The following is a 14133-nucleotide window of genomic DNA, read 5'->3' on the forward strand; positions in this document are numbered from 1 at the left end:
AGAGAAAAGATGTTGAAGTTGCTTTCGGCGTTAAGCATCTGAGCACTGCCATCCAGTGGGCACCGCGGAATCGGCTCTGTCGCCCAGCGCCGACGGCCCGGCGCTGCGTGGAGCTGCTGCCCGCCGCATTTCCAGTGAGCACGGCGGGACCCCCACATCGTCAGGGCCCCTGCTGAGGGAACCCTGCTCTGCCTCAGTGAAGAGCTGCGGTAGGAGCAGGGACACTGCCTGGCTACGCTGCTGGTTGCCAGCAGGGGTGGCTGCAGGAGCCTGCCGGGTTTCATCTGCTTCGCCCCATCCTAGTCTGGGCAGCCCCTTGCAGGGTCATGGCACAACCACGGTTTTTAGGGGTTGGCAGAAGACACGGGGTGTTTGGAGTCTGTCTTTGAGACAGCTACCAGCAGCTCTGAGCAATCCGCCTTTTGCATTTCCACCCCCCCACCACAAGAAGCCATAGACTGTGCGCAGGAGTATATTGTAGAGCTGCCTCAAAGACTACACCTGATTACTAAATCAGATGGTTTATTACAAGGTATTTCCTATTTCCGTATAAACTCAACTGGACAAAAGAAGAAAAAGAAGAAAAGATAAAATTACATTATTCACTCGGCCACTTCAGATGTATTTCCAGAGCAGAGTGGCCTGTGCCAGGATTCTCAGGACATGGTAATCGTGGTGATTTCAGCTTCATTTTACCTGATAGTCTGTTCACACTCTAACTCTTGCATGTTGCATACTTGCTTTCCTGCTCCATAATTTCATTTTTAATGGCTATCACTTGTTCCTCTAGTTGTCTCAGTTGCTCTGCCTTATCTTGTTTGGTTTGATTCAGTTCCTGAAGCTTCTTCTCCAAATCTGGAAGAGCAGGGACATGCAATGATGCTCACATTTGTTGTGTAAGTAAAATCCAGGGATTAGCAGCATTTTTTTTTCCCATAAGCTTTAGAGACAATAAGCCCATTTTGAATGGGGAATGTTACATGTGCAACTGGAGGGGAAAGTCTGGCTTCTGGATAGCGAGAGGAGCATGACAGCCTTGAAGAAATTAATTTCTCAGCATGTGCTTTTGTCCATCAGTAGGATGGGACAGGACATGGAGCTCTTAAAGGATGGGGTTTAAATGGAAACACTCAGAGCAGCAGTGTGTCCACTGATGTGTGTAGAGCCTAGACAATTTGGATGTGATGGGCTTAGGTCTCCCTCACTTGTGTAACTGTTTTCTGATGGTTCCTCTGAAGCTACACCAATGTAAACATATTGGTAATGAGTTAAACCCACAGGATTCACTGCCTGTTTCTAATGCCCTTACCATCCAGGCATTTGGAGTGACTTGGATGATCTTAATGCCTTTTCTCAAGGCAGGTGCTCAAAATAATTATTTGAATCTTGTCCTGGAGAGTCTTCTCCTGGGATAGAGTTTCTGCTTCAGTTTTGCTGATGTTACATGGTATTTTCTGATATTGAGCCTGGGAGGATCCTAGGCCTTAAGGGTTCCCAGTGGGAATGCCCAGACCTTGACTACAAGGAGAATTGGGTTCCCTGTGTGCAGGCACGTGAGATGTGCTCTTCCTTTTTGGTAACCCTCTGAGCCTGTGTGAGCAGCGGTGCCGGTACAGCCACAGCAGCTACGGTCTCCAGTGCCCGTGACCCCTCTGCCTGACAGGCTTGGCCCCACAGATTCAGGGCACCTCAGCTTCAGTCTCCACAAGCTGGTAGTTGTAGCTGGTTTGTTCTGCCATTGCTCAGAGATAAAGCCTGAAGGGGAACAAGTATGGGCTGATGGAAAACAGCTGCCCTACAGCTGTCACACAAGGCCTCGCCTGGGTGATGTGGGGAAAGGCAGAGCGTAGAGGAAGGATCGAAGGTCCAAGTGCCCAAAGCAAAGGCATAAATCAGGGCCTCCAGCTAAATCTGCAAGCAGCTTTTATACAGGTTTTGCACTTGCCCTGTTTTTAAACTGAAGAAAATCTCTGCAAGTCCCTGTGTGGACAGTTCTTAACCTTTGCTTATAGCAATGTATTTAAATCAGAAAAAGTACACAAGCCAAATCAATTCAACTACTTTTAAAATTAGTAGCTTCAGGCAAGGATTTTCACCAGGTAAATTGTTTTAAACCTAATTTTGGGTGAACTTAGTGTGTTAGTGTCTGTGGGCAAGGACTTCAGCCATGACTACACAGTGCTTACCACTCACTGTGGAAGTGAGAACATCACCTGTTATTCTTTTTATCTTCTTTTCAGTCTCTTCAGCCAGTTTTTCTGCTTCTACTTTCAACTGCTTCACTTTTTCTAGTGTTACTTTTGGAGGTCCTTGGGTTTTTAGCTTTTCTTGAAGAATGGTGTACTTTCTTTTAATGTCAGTAAATTCCTGTAACAAAATGCCATTACTTAGTTTGAGCATCTCATAATTAATCTGGTGTACAGAAGGAAGTTTTAATACTTTTTTTAACATCCTCTTTGAACCAATGTTTAGATTTCTCATTCTCTTAAATATTAAAAAATATATCCTTAATTTGTAGACATTGAAAAATGCTTCGCAAAATGTGATAGAAATCAATTAAAACAAACTGCCAGTGGAGTAATCTAAAAAAGAGGGAGGGGCAAGGATATAAAGAAAATATTATTTAAGGTATTTAAGTTTATGCTGGTTTTGCTTCTGTTGATAGGGCTTTTCTGTAAATTTCATTTTGCCATAAGGCTTAATTCAAATTTAATGAATTATCTGTAGCAGCATTGGGGTTTTTACATTTTCAATTGCAGAAATATTTACTGGCTAATCTGTTCCCTGCTGATCTAGGTTGCTGTTGAGGCTGCAGTTTAGATTTTGCCTACGGTTCTTGTAACTTGGAAGTATGGCCATGTTCCAAGCTTGTGCTGAGGGTACTTGGTACTTGCCATTTTAGCAAATTTCTAGCTGCATTTTCAAAAAACTGAACTACTGGAAAGCACTAAGCCAATCAAAAACTCCAAGTAACTCCCACAGCAATTTTCTCTGAAGGAGAACGGCACAGGATGAATTGTCAGGGTGCTCCCATCACTCAGGTATTTTACTATCTGGTTTTGTGATTTGTTCTGTTGTGTTTATTGGTGCCCATGGTGACTACAAGTCATATACACAGTGCAAGAAAAAATGTCATGAAGTAGCCGAAGAAATGTGTATGTTTTCTGTCATTCAAGCAAACAGAAGTGTTTGCCAGAAACCTTAAAATAAAACACAAATTCTTCTTAACCGTGACATTTTACATTGCATGGCATAAGGAAAATGTTAAGTTTTGATGACAGCACGGCAATGCTTCTGAAGCAAAAATACTATTAAACATGGAGGAGGTTTCTTTTCCCTTAACATGTGACAGAAGGGCTTACAGTTTCAATTTTCTGGGCTTGCTTGTGAGCTGCTTCTGCCTCTGCTTTTGCCTTTGTAGCTTCATTCTTGTTCATCAGCATTTTTGCCTGCCATGTGGCACTTTCGTCTTCCATCTCAGTCTGTATGGCTGACAAGTCATTTAGTTTATTGTTTGTCTTGTTCACTTGGTTCTCAGCCTAAAACAAAGCAATTGAAGGCTGTGATTTCTTATGCAATGTCCATCCAGCTTGTGGGGCGTGGTAATGAGGGGAATGTCCATGGATTAAGAGACACTTAAGCAGTATGGAATTGGTGTCATATCTGTGCCACATTCTGGTTCTGCTTATTTAAGTTTATCTTAAGGAAACTTCATTCTGAAGTATCTCTTTCTAATAAATCTAGCAAATAAATTAAAATATTTGCAGCAAGATACCTGAGAGATTTGTGTTCTGATGCCTCGTATCTCTTCATTTAACTTTATGATGGTGTTTTTGGAGTGTCCTTGGGACTTCACAATATTTTTTAGTTTATTATTAATTTCATCCACTGGCAGAAGAGCTTTAGCTGCTTGGCTAAAATGGAAAAAAGGAAGTGTATGTAGTATCGTGGTGTGGTGAGCAAAGCAAGAACAAGTTTCAAATGCACCCATGCTGACATACAGGAATGTTTCCTCAAGTCCAACAACAACCATTAAAATTGTGGTAAATTGGTAAAGTAAAACCTCAGAAAAGGACTTTGTGGGCGACCACCTGAGTTCCTGTACTCAGGGTGAGGTGGGACGCTGCTGGCTGCCTGGTGGTGCACAGCTAGTAGGGAAGACTCATGGGTGAACATGTTTTTTCTCTTGGTGGGTCTTTCTCACCCTTATTCAAACCACCTAGTGAGCCAGATGTAATGCTCCACCAGGTCCAAGGTGGACTTAAGTAGCTGCTTTGGCCTCTCTGACTTGGCAGGCAGAGAAGCCAAGAGCTGTCAGGAGCTGCTTCCTTTCAGCATGTTGGCTCCTGCAGCCTGAGTGGTGATGGCTTCTTCCTGCTGGAGAGGCCGTGTGGAAAAGGCAAGGTGAAATCTCCATCTGAACTCCCCTTCCAGTGTTACAGGGATACTGCCAGGGGTATGGAGCAGTCCTACTGTGCACAGTGCCACCCCAGCTGGAGCTGGCACACCAGTATGAGAATACTCTACTTACTCAGCTTCTTGTGCCTCCACCAGCAGTGTCAGAGCATCCTCACTTTTTTTGTTTCTCTTATTATTCAGTTTGTACTTCTCACAGTGGTTCATAATGCTTTGGAGTTTGCCAAGCATTCCTGTGAGCTCTTGTGGAGTCAGGGGAAGGTTTATTTGCAGAACGTAATTTGCCACCTTCTCAATGTCTTCTGGAGGTGCACTCTCATCTGCAACAGAAATGGAGCTGAGAGTATCCTGAAGTAGCTCCTTCCTCCCAGTAAATGGTCATTATGGCTGCCTACCCTTTGAATTATGTGGGAGAATAAAGCTGACAGGCACAGCAAGGGGGTAAGGGAATTATTTCCAACATTTTGTAATTTAATATTATGCTTCCAGATACTGCTGTTAGTGTTGTCAGATCTGGCTGAAATGAGGATTTGAACCCACTTTGAACTGAGTTATTAAAATTCTGATGTAGGACAGAGCCCGTGGAGGGCTTTAAATCAGTGCCCAGCGCAGTTAGATGTGTCAGAGCCCATTTCTCCCGTGGCCCACAGATCAAAGAGGTGCTGGTGAGGCTGGGGTGTGAATGGAGATTTCCAAGCTGGCCAGTGGGTGTAATCCCTTCTCTGGAGTTGCCACAATATTGAGAAAGTGGTTCCTTTGCTTGTTAATGAGAAAGGCTAAGCTGCAGAAGGAACTTGGGTCAGACTTGCATAGAATGGGAATTTACAATAGAAAAAAAACATATTTTGACAATTCCCATTACAAATGAGCTTGTCCTAGCTCTATGCTAAGAGGCAGAGGCACACACAGAGTAGTCAATGTCTTGAGAAGTCACATCATCAGTTTTGTCTTCTGCTCGTTTCCATTTATAGACAAGACCTTGTATGATAAAGCAGTTGAGATATATTAAATGCTTGTGTTAATCTCCAGAATAAGTCAGCAAGAATTAAATAGAAGACATTAAGTGTGCAAACAGTAGTGTATTCCGAGAGCTATTTTCTGTAGAAATACATTAATCCAGAATCACCATTCACATCAATGTTAAAAAACAACCATCAAAGCATATCTAATGTAACTGTATGCTTCTCAGCTGTTCCTGTTCTTAAACTTCAATTAACAAAACAAAGATTTGAAAAAAAAAATCTTTTATAATTGTTAACAAATGCTGTATATCTGCTAAGAAACAGAAGAGTTAAAGATGGAATTTTCAGTGGCTATCAATAAATAATCTGAGACTCATAAGGAATTAAATGAACCTAATCTTCCAATTCAATAAAATAATGTAAATTTTTCTGAACAGAAGAAGTCCTCTATCCTCTGCTCTTGCTCCCATTTGGACATAGAGGTATGAATGCCAAAAGACTACAATCCATAGAAATTCATGAGATCAGCTACATTGAAGTGATTAAAGAAAATCCTGCCACATTTGAGCCCTTTGATGTGCATCTGGTAAAAAAATTTCGGATCTCTTTCCTACAGAATTTTTCTGCAATCCAAAGAGTGGAAATTTTTAGGGTATATATGGTTGTTTTGTTATTCTTTCATGAGAGCTGTGAAGTTCTACCAGAATCCTTTGATTCCTTGAGTTACAGCTTTATGGAGACGATGGAGTGGGATGTGTCCTAATTCCCACGCTCCCTACTGAGAGCCTCTATTTATGGGCCTGGAAGAAGGGGGTGGAATAACAATTTGAGGATGCATTGGACATGCCTGGCCATTATATATTGTATGAAATTATTTTAGTAGTCCTTTACTCAGATAAACCAGGAACAGAGTTACTTGAAATTAAACACAGTAATAAAAGATGATAATCAGAATGTAACAGATATATTGTAAAATTGATACAAAGTACTGTCACCTGGGAGAAAGAAGCACTAGAAAAAAGGGATTGAAATAGTTTGCACAGCTCAGGATGTAGATGAGAAATTTCATGCATACACAGCTAGATCATCTCCTGGCTGTCCATTATGCTGTATTCTATTGGAACATATTTATGAAAAAATAGTCAAAAAGAACATTGCATATTTACCTAACAAGAAGTCTTTCACTTTTTGTATTAACTCTTTAGTGATCTCTCCATCAACTTCAATTTGATCCATAGCTGTTTCCAGTTGCCTGTTAAATCGTGAGCCTTTCAGTTTGCTGTCTTCTGCCATTTTTCTAATGCTTTTAACCTGGAAATATTATTAGAAACAGCAGTGCTATTTTCTGGAGGTTATCTGTCACTGCTTTGCAAGTTGGGCTCTGACACAAAGGTAATTTTGATCCAAGCCTCAGCTGGAATAATTTGATGTGGCTTTGAAAAGCAGCAGGAGACCTCTTTGAGGAACTCCAGAAGCTGCTACATCCTGGTCTTCATCTGGCCTCAGAAAACGCCTAAATCAAGCATTTTTTTTCTCTCTGCAACGACTGCTAAACCACAGCCCCATTCTGTTTCTAAAAAAGAGTACTGACAGTTATTGCAGTACTGTAGCTTGTCAGTGATCAGATTCAGGTCTAAGCAGATCTTATCAGATTCTGATCAGATTAGAGAAAATGTAATTTCATTTGTCATTTCATATTGGACTTGCTGTTAAAAAAACCAGTTAAAGAGGACACAAGGAATGTAGAGTTCAAGGCTCGTCTTTAAAAGTTACGTTTCACCACTAAATTAGTATTCTTGATAATTTAAAGGAGAACTTTAGATTAATTTCCAAATTCCAACAGTATTTTACTTTGGTAGGGGCTTTGCCTTCAAGAATGGCCCAGGTACAACTGTGGTCTGCAGAGGGAAGTGATTTGGTTTTTTCCCATGCAACGAGAAAAATGCTGATGTTTTTATTTCTGAAATGTCTCAAAATAGGTCACTCACATTATCACGGAGGTGCCTGAGGCTTGTGCGCCCCAAAGGCTATGTCCCGGCAGCCTGGCTGGCGCTCCCCGGCTCGGAGGCTGCCTTTGGCTGCCGCCGCCTCTCCGTGTCCTGGGGCCGCAGGGCGGTGCCCCGGTTGCTCATTTCCAAGCCGGCTGGCTGGGATGCAGCGTCGAGCGCATTTTAAAAAGAGGAAATGGATGCCCAGGCATCCTGCAGGGACAGGACAAAGCCACAGCAGAATGTAATTTCTGCTGGAAAATGTGCTTTGCCTATAACTGTTACAGGCATCATCTCTGACTTAATAAGAGCAAACTCCTTGCTGGTGCTTTGGGATTTGTCTGTTTTGTTTCCTTGGTATATGTTGCATTGGCCACACTTTGCTTGAATTATTTTTCACTGCTACTGTGCAGTATAGTCGACTAATTTATGCCCTCCTAAAAATTACTGGAGGCAGAAAAGCTTCATCTTGAAATTATTTTCAAAAGTAATTTATTGGCAAACACTAGAGTAGTATGAAGTTGTATAAATAGAGCTTAACGCCTTGCGCAGCAGTAATCCCATTGCAATAAGCTTGTCAGGCTACTGACAAATGGTGCCATTTGAATCTTTCCCAGTAAAAATTCAGACAATTCTAGCCTGAAACATAGACACAAGGCACCATGACTTTTGAATTCTTAGCAGCTGTGAGGAAGATCTAGATAAAGCCAATCCTTGGTGGGGCTGGCACCTGGTACTGAATCACGATAGGTCTATGATGCTGGGACAGAGTCCATTACTATGTCACTGCTCTTTGTCCAAAGAACAGGTGAGTTTTTGTTGATTTGTGACCTCCCAAATCTCATCCTCCATCCATTTCACTGAACAAATGTAGGTCTGATATACAGCACCTGATTCCCAGGTTCCTGTAGCTGAGTAGTCAAGTTCTTTAGCACCACAGCAGTTTCCTCAGCTTTCCTGAAGGCCTCAGAGGAGAGAGGAAGAGCTCCAGTGCAGTCTGGGCCACCACACTTCCTTAGTCCACGACTGTCCTGGCACAAAGCTCCCCCACAGGCTGCTGTGGCACATGGCTGGTCTCCTGGAACACCACAGATCTGAAATAGGGAAGATGCTTATGTCAGGACTCCTCTGAGGGCCTGAGATACACTCCTAAAGGAAGGAAGATGTTTGACATCATATGAACATTGAAGATGGATAGGATAGGATAGGATATTCCCTAAGACACAGCATCTGGTCTTTGTAAAGATGGGTATCACTGCCAGTTACAGGTCCCTCTCCCCTGATTTGAAGGATGCAATGGCAGCCCATGGCTCTGAGCATCCTTGCAGGAGCCATTTGTTAGGCTCCATGTGTTGCACTAAGACCTTTGCTTCACTCTTCTTTAGCAAAAGGGCTGAAACCATTCCCTAACTATATCAGCCCATGGGTCAATGGCTTCTTCTAAAGGATCCAGGTAACCTCTAACAGAACAAGGTGCCATGTCTAGTCCTCCATGTATTTTGACACAGATATGGAACCTATAGTCTTCCAGATCTGTCATGAATTGGCACTATCAGGTATTTACTGCTGCCCTGCAGAAGAACAGAAATCCCCTTCCTTCTCAGAAGTAACACAAAGGGTATGTCCCCATCCACTCCAGGACAAAGTCACTCTGGTTAGTTTAACTTACTCATGGAGGAGGTTTGCCTTAATCTTTCTGAAATTACTTTGATGACCTCTTGAGACTAGAGAGTGCTTAAACAGTTCCTTGTGCTGGGAGCAATGGCTTCCAGAAGGTTGGAAATAACTACAGCTGAGAAGTGTAGTTGTTTTTTATGTGATTGGCTGTGGCAAGGAAGTGCCATTTTCCAATGCATGCATGTAAAATGCTTAAAAATGCATGTAAGCACCCTTTTAAAATAAAACCTACTACAACATCAAAAAAAGGGGTTTTTTGTTTTTGGTTTTTTTTTAGTTTTCATTCAAAATCCACAGCACCTACCTTTTCATTTAAGTTTTGGATGTCAGGGCTTTTGATCATTCTGAGCTGTTGTAGCACACTGCTTGCGTTTAAGACCTGACGGTCCAACATAGCGAGTGCGTCGTTCCTGGTGTACTCTGAGTGTCTTACCACAGGGGTTGTCCCCCTGGTCTTCTGTTCTGCCAGCAAGGATACTTCAGAGTGTTTCCTAATGTTGCTGATGGCCTCTGTACCAACAGAAATAGGGTTTAGTACCAACTGCATTTGGTTGTGTTCAGTTTGTGCATTTACTTGAATTCTGGACAATTGCTGAGTGACAGGTGATTCACTGGGTTTGATTTGGGAAGCAGGGAAGGGCAGGAACTCTGTCTTTTCCTCAGCCAAGCTTCTTAATCCTTTACTTATCCAGTTGCCAATAGAAATAGTTATTGATGTTCATAAAACCTGCTAAACTAGATGAAAATATGGTGGATCCTATGGATGTCAAGGTGTTTGAGAAGGCAACAGAACAGACAGAAGTATGAAGGACATCTCATTATTGACACTAACTGCTACTGATCTGCATTCATCCTTAGCTCATGCATTGCTGCCATTGTTGATTGGATAAAAGCTCCTGATATTTATTATGTTTTAGCAGGAAAACTGTTTCTGCCAGTGGTCATGGAATGATCTGCTGCCTGATTGTGAGTCAGGAAAGCAGCTCTCCTTTCTGTTCAGCATAGCACCCAATAGTTAAGTAGTCTGCTAGAGTGAGACCAAAAATTTATATTACAAATGGGACTATATGAGGGCTTTTTTGTCTCTGGAAAATCGAGTTTCAGGACTGATGAATTTAAAAAAAAAGCACTTCTGTGATAAGCTATTAGGCCAGGCTAAAAATGCTTTCCAGCAAGAGTCATGTTTGGTTAGTGAAAGCTTTTCCTTAAGTAGACTCAAAAGGGTTGGAGAATATTATATTTTTTGCAGATTAATAGCCTGAGAAAAGGATCAGGCTCTTTGCAACACACATAATTTAAAGCTGTTACTGCTGCTGTTGAGGTTTCCCAGATCTCAGGAGAGCCAAGATTTGTGCCCACATTCCTAGGCAGAAATATGTCCAGAGCCAGAAGTGATGTGTTAGCGGTGAAAAGCATTGGAGGTGTCTGATTAACATCTCTCTTTGTGCTGGTAACTGACTCAGTTACTAGTTGAAGTCAAAGACAAGACACTCAAGTCCTGTGTGCTTTGATTCAGGCTCTAAAGTCCTTGGCTGTGCTTTGATTGAAGCTGAACAATGTTTAGTTATCATGCGGAATCAGGGCTATTTATTTATCTTGTAATTCTTGGAAACAATATACAGTTTAAAGTTAGCTCTTAGTACAAAATACCTGGCAAGAGACTGCTATAACTCCTCATCTAAGCCAGAGACTTTTTCTGTGCAGCAATTCCATTGCAGGAATATTTCACAGTGGTTCAGCTCTCCATTAAATGGCCTAAATGCATTTTCCACGTTTGGTTTTTGATGCAGCTGTAGAGATTCCAAGTTCCTTTATATTAAACACAGTGTCTTAGCACAGGCTTGATTTACAGCCTAGGAAGCTTCTCTTACTGCATTACTGCACCTCAGTGGCTGCAAAGCCAGGGGCCAGTGCTGGAAAACCATAATTTAATGAGATCTCATAGACTCCAAACATTCTTTTAAGGGCACTTGCATCTTGGTTTTTCCAGTGGTTGTAATTTATCATTAGATATTGGTGTTTCCAGGTCATCTAGCTGAAGGTATGCCTGTGAGGAAGACTCCAGCTCCTGATTCCCTGCACAGAGATATAGGCAGGAGCTCATTCTCCGTGTGTGTCTAGGGCACAAGTGCCAGACGTGCCCCAGATGGTGTATATACGCCAGCAAAAAGGAGAGGAAAAAACAGACAGAGCCATATATAGGATATGCTGGTCCAAAAGGGAGATGGACTGAGGAGCCAGTCTCTCCCTGGGTATCAGAAAAGCTGTTTATCTTGAGGGAAATGTTATTTTTGTGCTATTATATGCTTGGTAGCGGAACCAATGAATATTTGTGGCCTTGGTAGGAAATTCATCTTAAATTCAAGGTCTTCCCCTCCCCACACTCCCATGTGCTTTTTATAGGGCTGTTTATCTGTCTCCAGAGGCCAAAAGATGAAGTGGGTTTGGAATGTGACCAGAGAGCACCATGGATGCTTCAACTTTGTGTCCACTGACCTCTCTGGGATTTATTGTTTCTTTGCCTTTCTGCCTTCTGTCTGTGCAAGGCTCAGTTGAATTGAGAAGTGGAGCCTGGGGGAGCTGTGCTGGCTGCTTGCAGAGGGACCTGAGCCGAGGAGCTGCCCCAGGGGACTGCCAAGTAAAACAGGGCACGGGAGCCCTAAATCTTAGTTAATACTTCTTTTCCTCTCTCCCATTTGTCCCACTTTGCATTTTGTTGACTTTTCCTTCTTTTTTTTTCTTTGGTTTTTTAAAAAAAGAAACACCAAAATAACAACAACAACAACAACAACAACAACCAAAAAAACCACCCCAAAACCAAAATAAAAAAAACCCAAATTGCCTGGGCCAAGTTTTTCTTTCCTGAATGAAACGCAGAGGAACTGTAAGTGGGAGTGTATTGTTTGTAGTTTGTGTCTTCTGTGGTGAGCACCCTATCTTCTGGGGGTTCATATCTTGGCAGCCATCTCTTTGGAGAGTAGTCTGCTGACCATCTCCTGCCATTGTTGGTGCTGTAGCATCTGTTCAAGATCCCTGCCTGATACATCCCCATTTTTCTCCAGAAACCAGTGTGGGACATCATCATTACAGCTATTAGCAGCTGATGGAAACTATACTTAGCTCAAGCACAGAGGGTGTAATTCTTTCAAAAATGCCCAGGAACTCAGTTCTGCTTTCACATTTTTTGATGATGGAGAGCTCCTTCTGTCCCACATAAAGTCAACTATTTTCACATGGGAACACTAAGAAGCTGCACTATGACAGTATGCTTTAATTAAACAGTTCCTGTACAAGTTTCTTTAAGTATTCCTACGAGCAAGAGGAGTCAAACGTGGTGGTGGAATCCTTTGCTGTTTTACTGCATGTGAGTCTGTACTGTGAAACTGGGTTTCTTTTATATCCTGATGTAAGCATTTGGATTTATTAGACTTCTGACTGATGTGACCCTGGCACATGCATCTGAAATTTGGGATGCTAGAAATCACAGCATTTTAAGATAAAAGGGAATTTGGAAAGTCAGTATAAAATGTTGTTAGTGTCAACATTTTTGTGCTACCATAGCAAGCTAAAATCTAGGGATCCTTGAAATATTGTATGGTTCAATGATGAGAAAGCATTCCAAAATTACGGGGAAAATGTCAGCCCATTTTAATTCATTGCTGACTTACCTTTGAAGTTCAAGTACTGAAAACTTTGATGCAGATGTATTTTTTGCTGTAGAAGTTCAAACACTAGGTTGGCTTCTTCTACAATATCTTCTATGCTCTTGTTAAGGTCAGGAAACTCAAAGGGCAAGCTGTGAAGGGGATCCATCAGTGCAACTTTTTGTCTGAAGGGGATAAGACAGTTATGCAGAAGTCAGACCAGATTGTTCTTAAACTAGAACTGAGTTACACAATATTTTAGAGGGCAAGAGATACATTTATAAATAAGCAAAAACATTTAATTGTATGGCTTATTTATAAAACCCTTAGTATGAACTGGAAAATTCCAGCATTTATGTATGGGTTAGGCATATATTAAGGATTATTTTGTTTGTAGATCTATTGAAAACAGTGACTTAGTAGATCAGTGTCTGTGTGCTGATCAGAAGTGGGACTTTGATATGAGGGATGGCTGGTGGAGTCTGGGGGAAGACAGTTTCTCAGCTAAGGGACTTTTCCAGGTTCAACCTAACCCTTACTGAAGGTAGCCCTGAAAATCCCTGATGCCTGAAAGGGCCTCCAGTGAAAGGACAGGATGTCTCAAAATGCGTTCCGTTTCAGAAATGGCATCTTCAAAGGCTTTGAAGCGCATGTCACAGCTGGGCATTCGTCCTCCTTTATCTTCCAGCTTTGCTGCAAACCTCATTAACCCCTGCACGCTCTGAGCAAGAGCAGCAATTTCAGTGTCCCACTGATCAAAACAAAGATGACACCGAGGGCAGGAGGGAAAGTCCTTCTCAAAGCTGCGGCCGCACTGGTCGCAGAGCCGGCCGGTGACACCAGCACGGCAGTTACATGCGCCGGTGGCTTTGTCACACATGGGCTGGCGGGTCCCCTCCAGGTTACACTCACATGCTGCAAGAAAGAAACAGCAGGTTACATCCAGTTGTTCCTTTTATGTGGGATTAATGCATGAAAAAGGCGCATTTCAAGATAATAAAAGCAAACCAGTGTTTGAGTTAGAGCAAGGTGGACTGCACAGTAGTGGCTCTTCTTCATCTCTGACTTCCATCTTAACCATTGAAATAACAATAAAGATAAATAATATGAACACTTGTCCCTCTCATAAACACAAACATATGAAAAGCTGTTTCTCTACATGTATGCCATGTCTCCCCTGTGAATATAAAAGGTAACCATTTATGTTGAGGCAGTTCCTAATCCAGTTGTCCCATGTAATAATACTTACAAACGCAACGCATCTGGGGATTGCCAAAGTAGTTTTCCTCACATTCATTACAGCATCTTCCACTGTAACCTGGCTTACATGGACACTGGCCTGTAAGCTGTAATGACAGATGGGGTTAAATAACTCCCAGCAGAGCCATAGGGCTGGATAGACATTATTTCAGCTCTACAAGAGCTGCAGCAACACTGCTTGCCCAC

General features: G+C 42.3%; 1 protein-coding gene across 1 annotated transcript in view; it reads right to left on the reverse strand.

Annotated features, from left to right (window-relative positions):
* Positions 1 to 505: 505 nt before the first annotated feature.
* LAMB4 (laminin subunit beta 4) overlaps positions 506 to 14133 on the reverse strand; it is a 41468-nt gene continuing 27840 nt past the window's right edge. Inside the window, exons 25-35 of the mRNA XM_068189710.1 lie at positions 13937 to 14033; positions 13227 to 13602; positions 12712 to 12872; positions 9348 to 9553; positions 8257 to 8460; positions 6545 to 6689; positions 4532 to 4736; positions 3776 to 3914; positions 3363 to 3539; positions 2214 to 2367; positions 506 to 855 (exon numbers count right to left, since the gene is read on the reverse strand). Coding sequence (XP_068045811.1) covers positions 716 to 855; positions 2214 to 2367; positions 3363 to 3539; positions 3776 to 3914; positions 4532 to 4736; positions 6545 to 6689; positions 8257 to 8460; positions 9348 to 9553; positions 12712 to 12872; positions 13227 to 13602; positions 13937 to 14033 — 2004 coding nt within the window. The 3' untranslated portion in view covers positions 506 to 715. The remainder of the gene's footprint in view (positions 856 to 2213; positions 2368 to 3362; positions 3540 to 3775; positions 3915 to 4531; positions 4737 to 6544; positions 6690 to 8256; positions 8461 to 9347; positions 9554 to 12711; positions 12873 to 13226; positions 13603 to 13936; positions 14034 to 14133) is intronic.

This window comes from Anomalospiza imberbis, chromosome 5, assembly GCF_031753505.1.
Source record: "Anomalospiza imberbis isolate Cuckoo-Finch-1a 21T00152 chromosome 5, ASM3175350v1, whole genome shotgun sequence".
NCBI lineage: Eukaryota > Metazoa > Chordata > Aves > Passeriformes > Viduidae > Anomalospiza > Anomalospiza imberbis.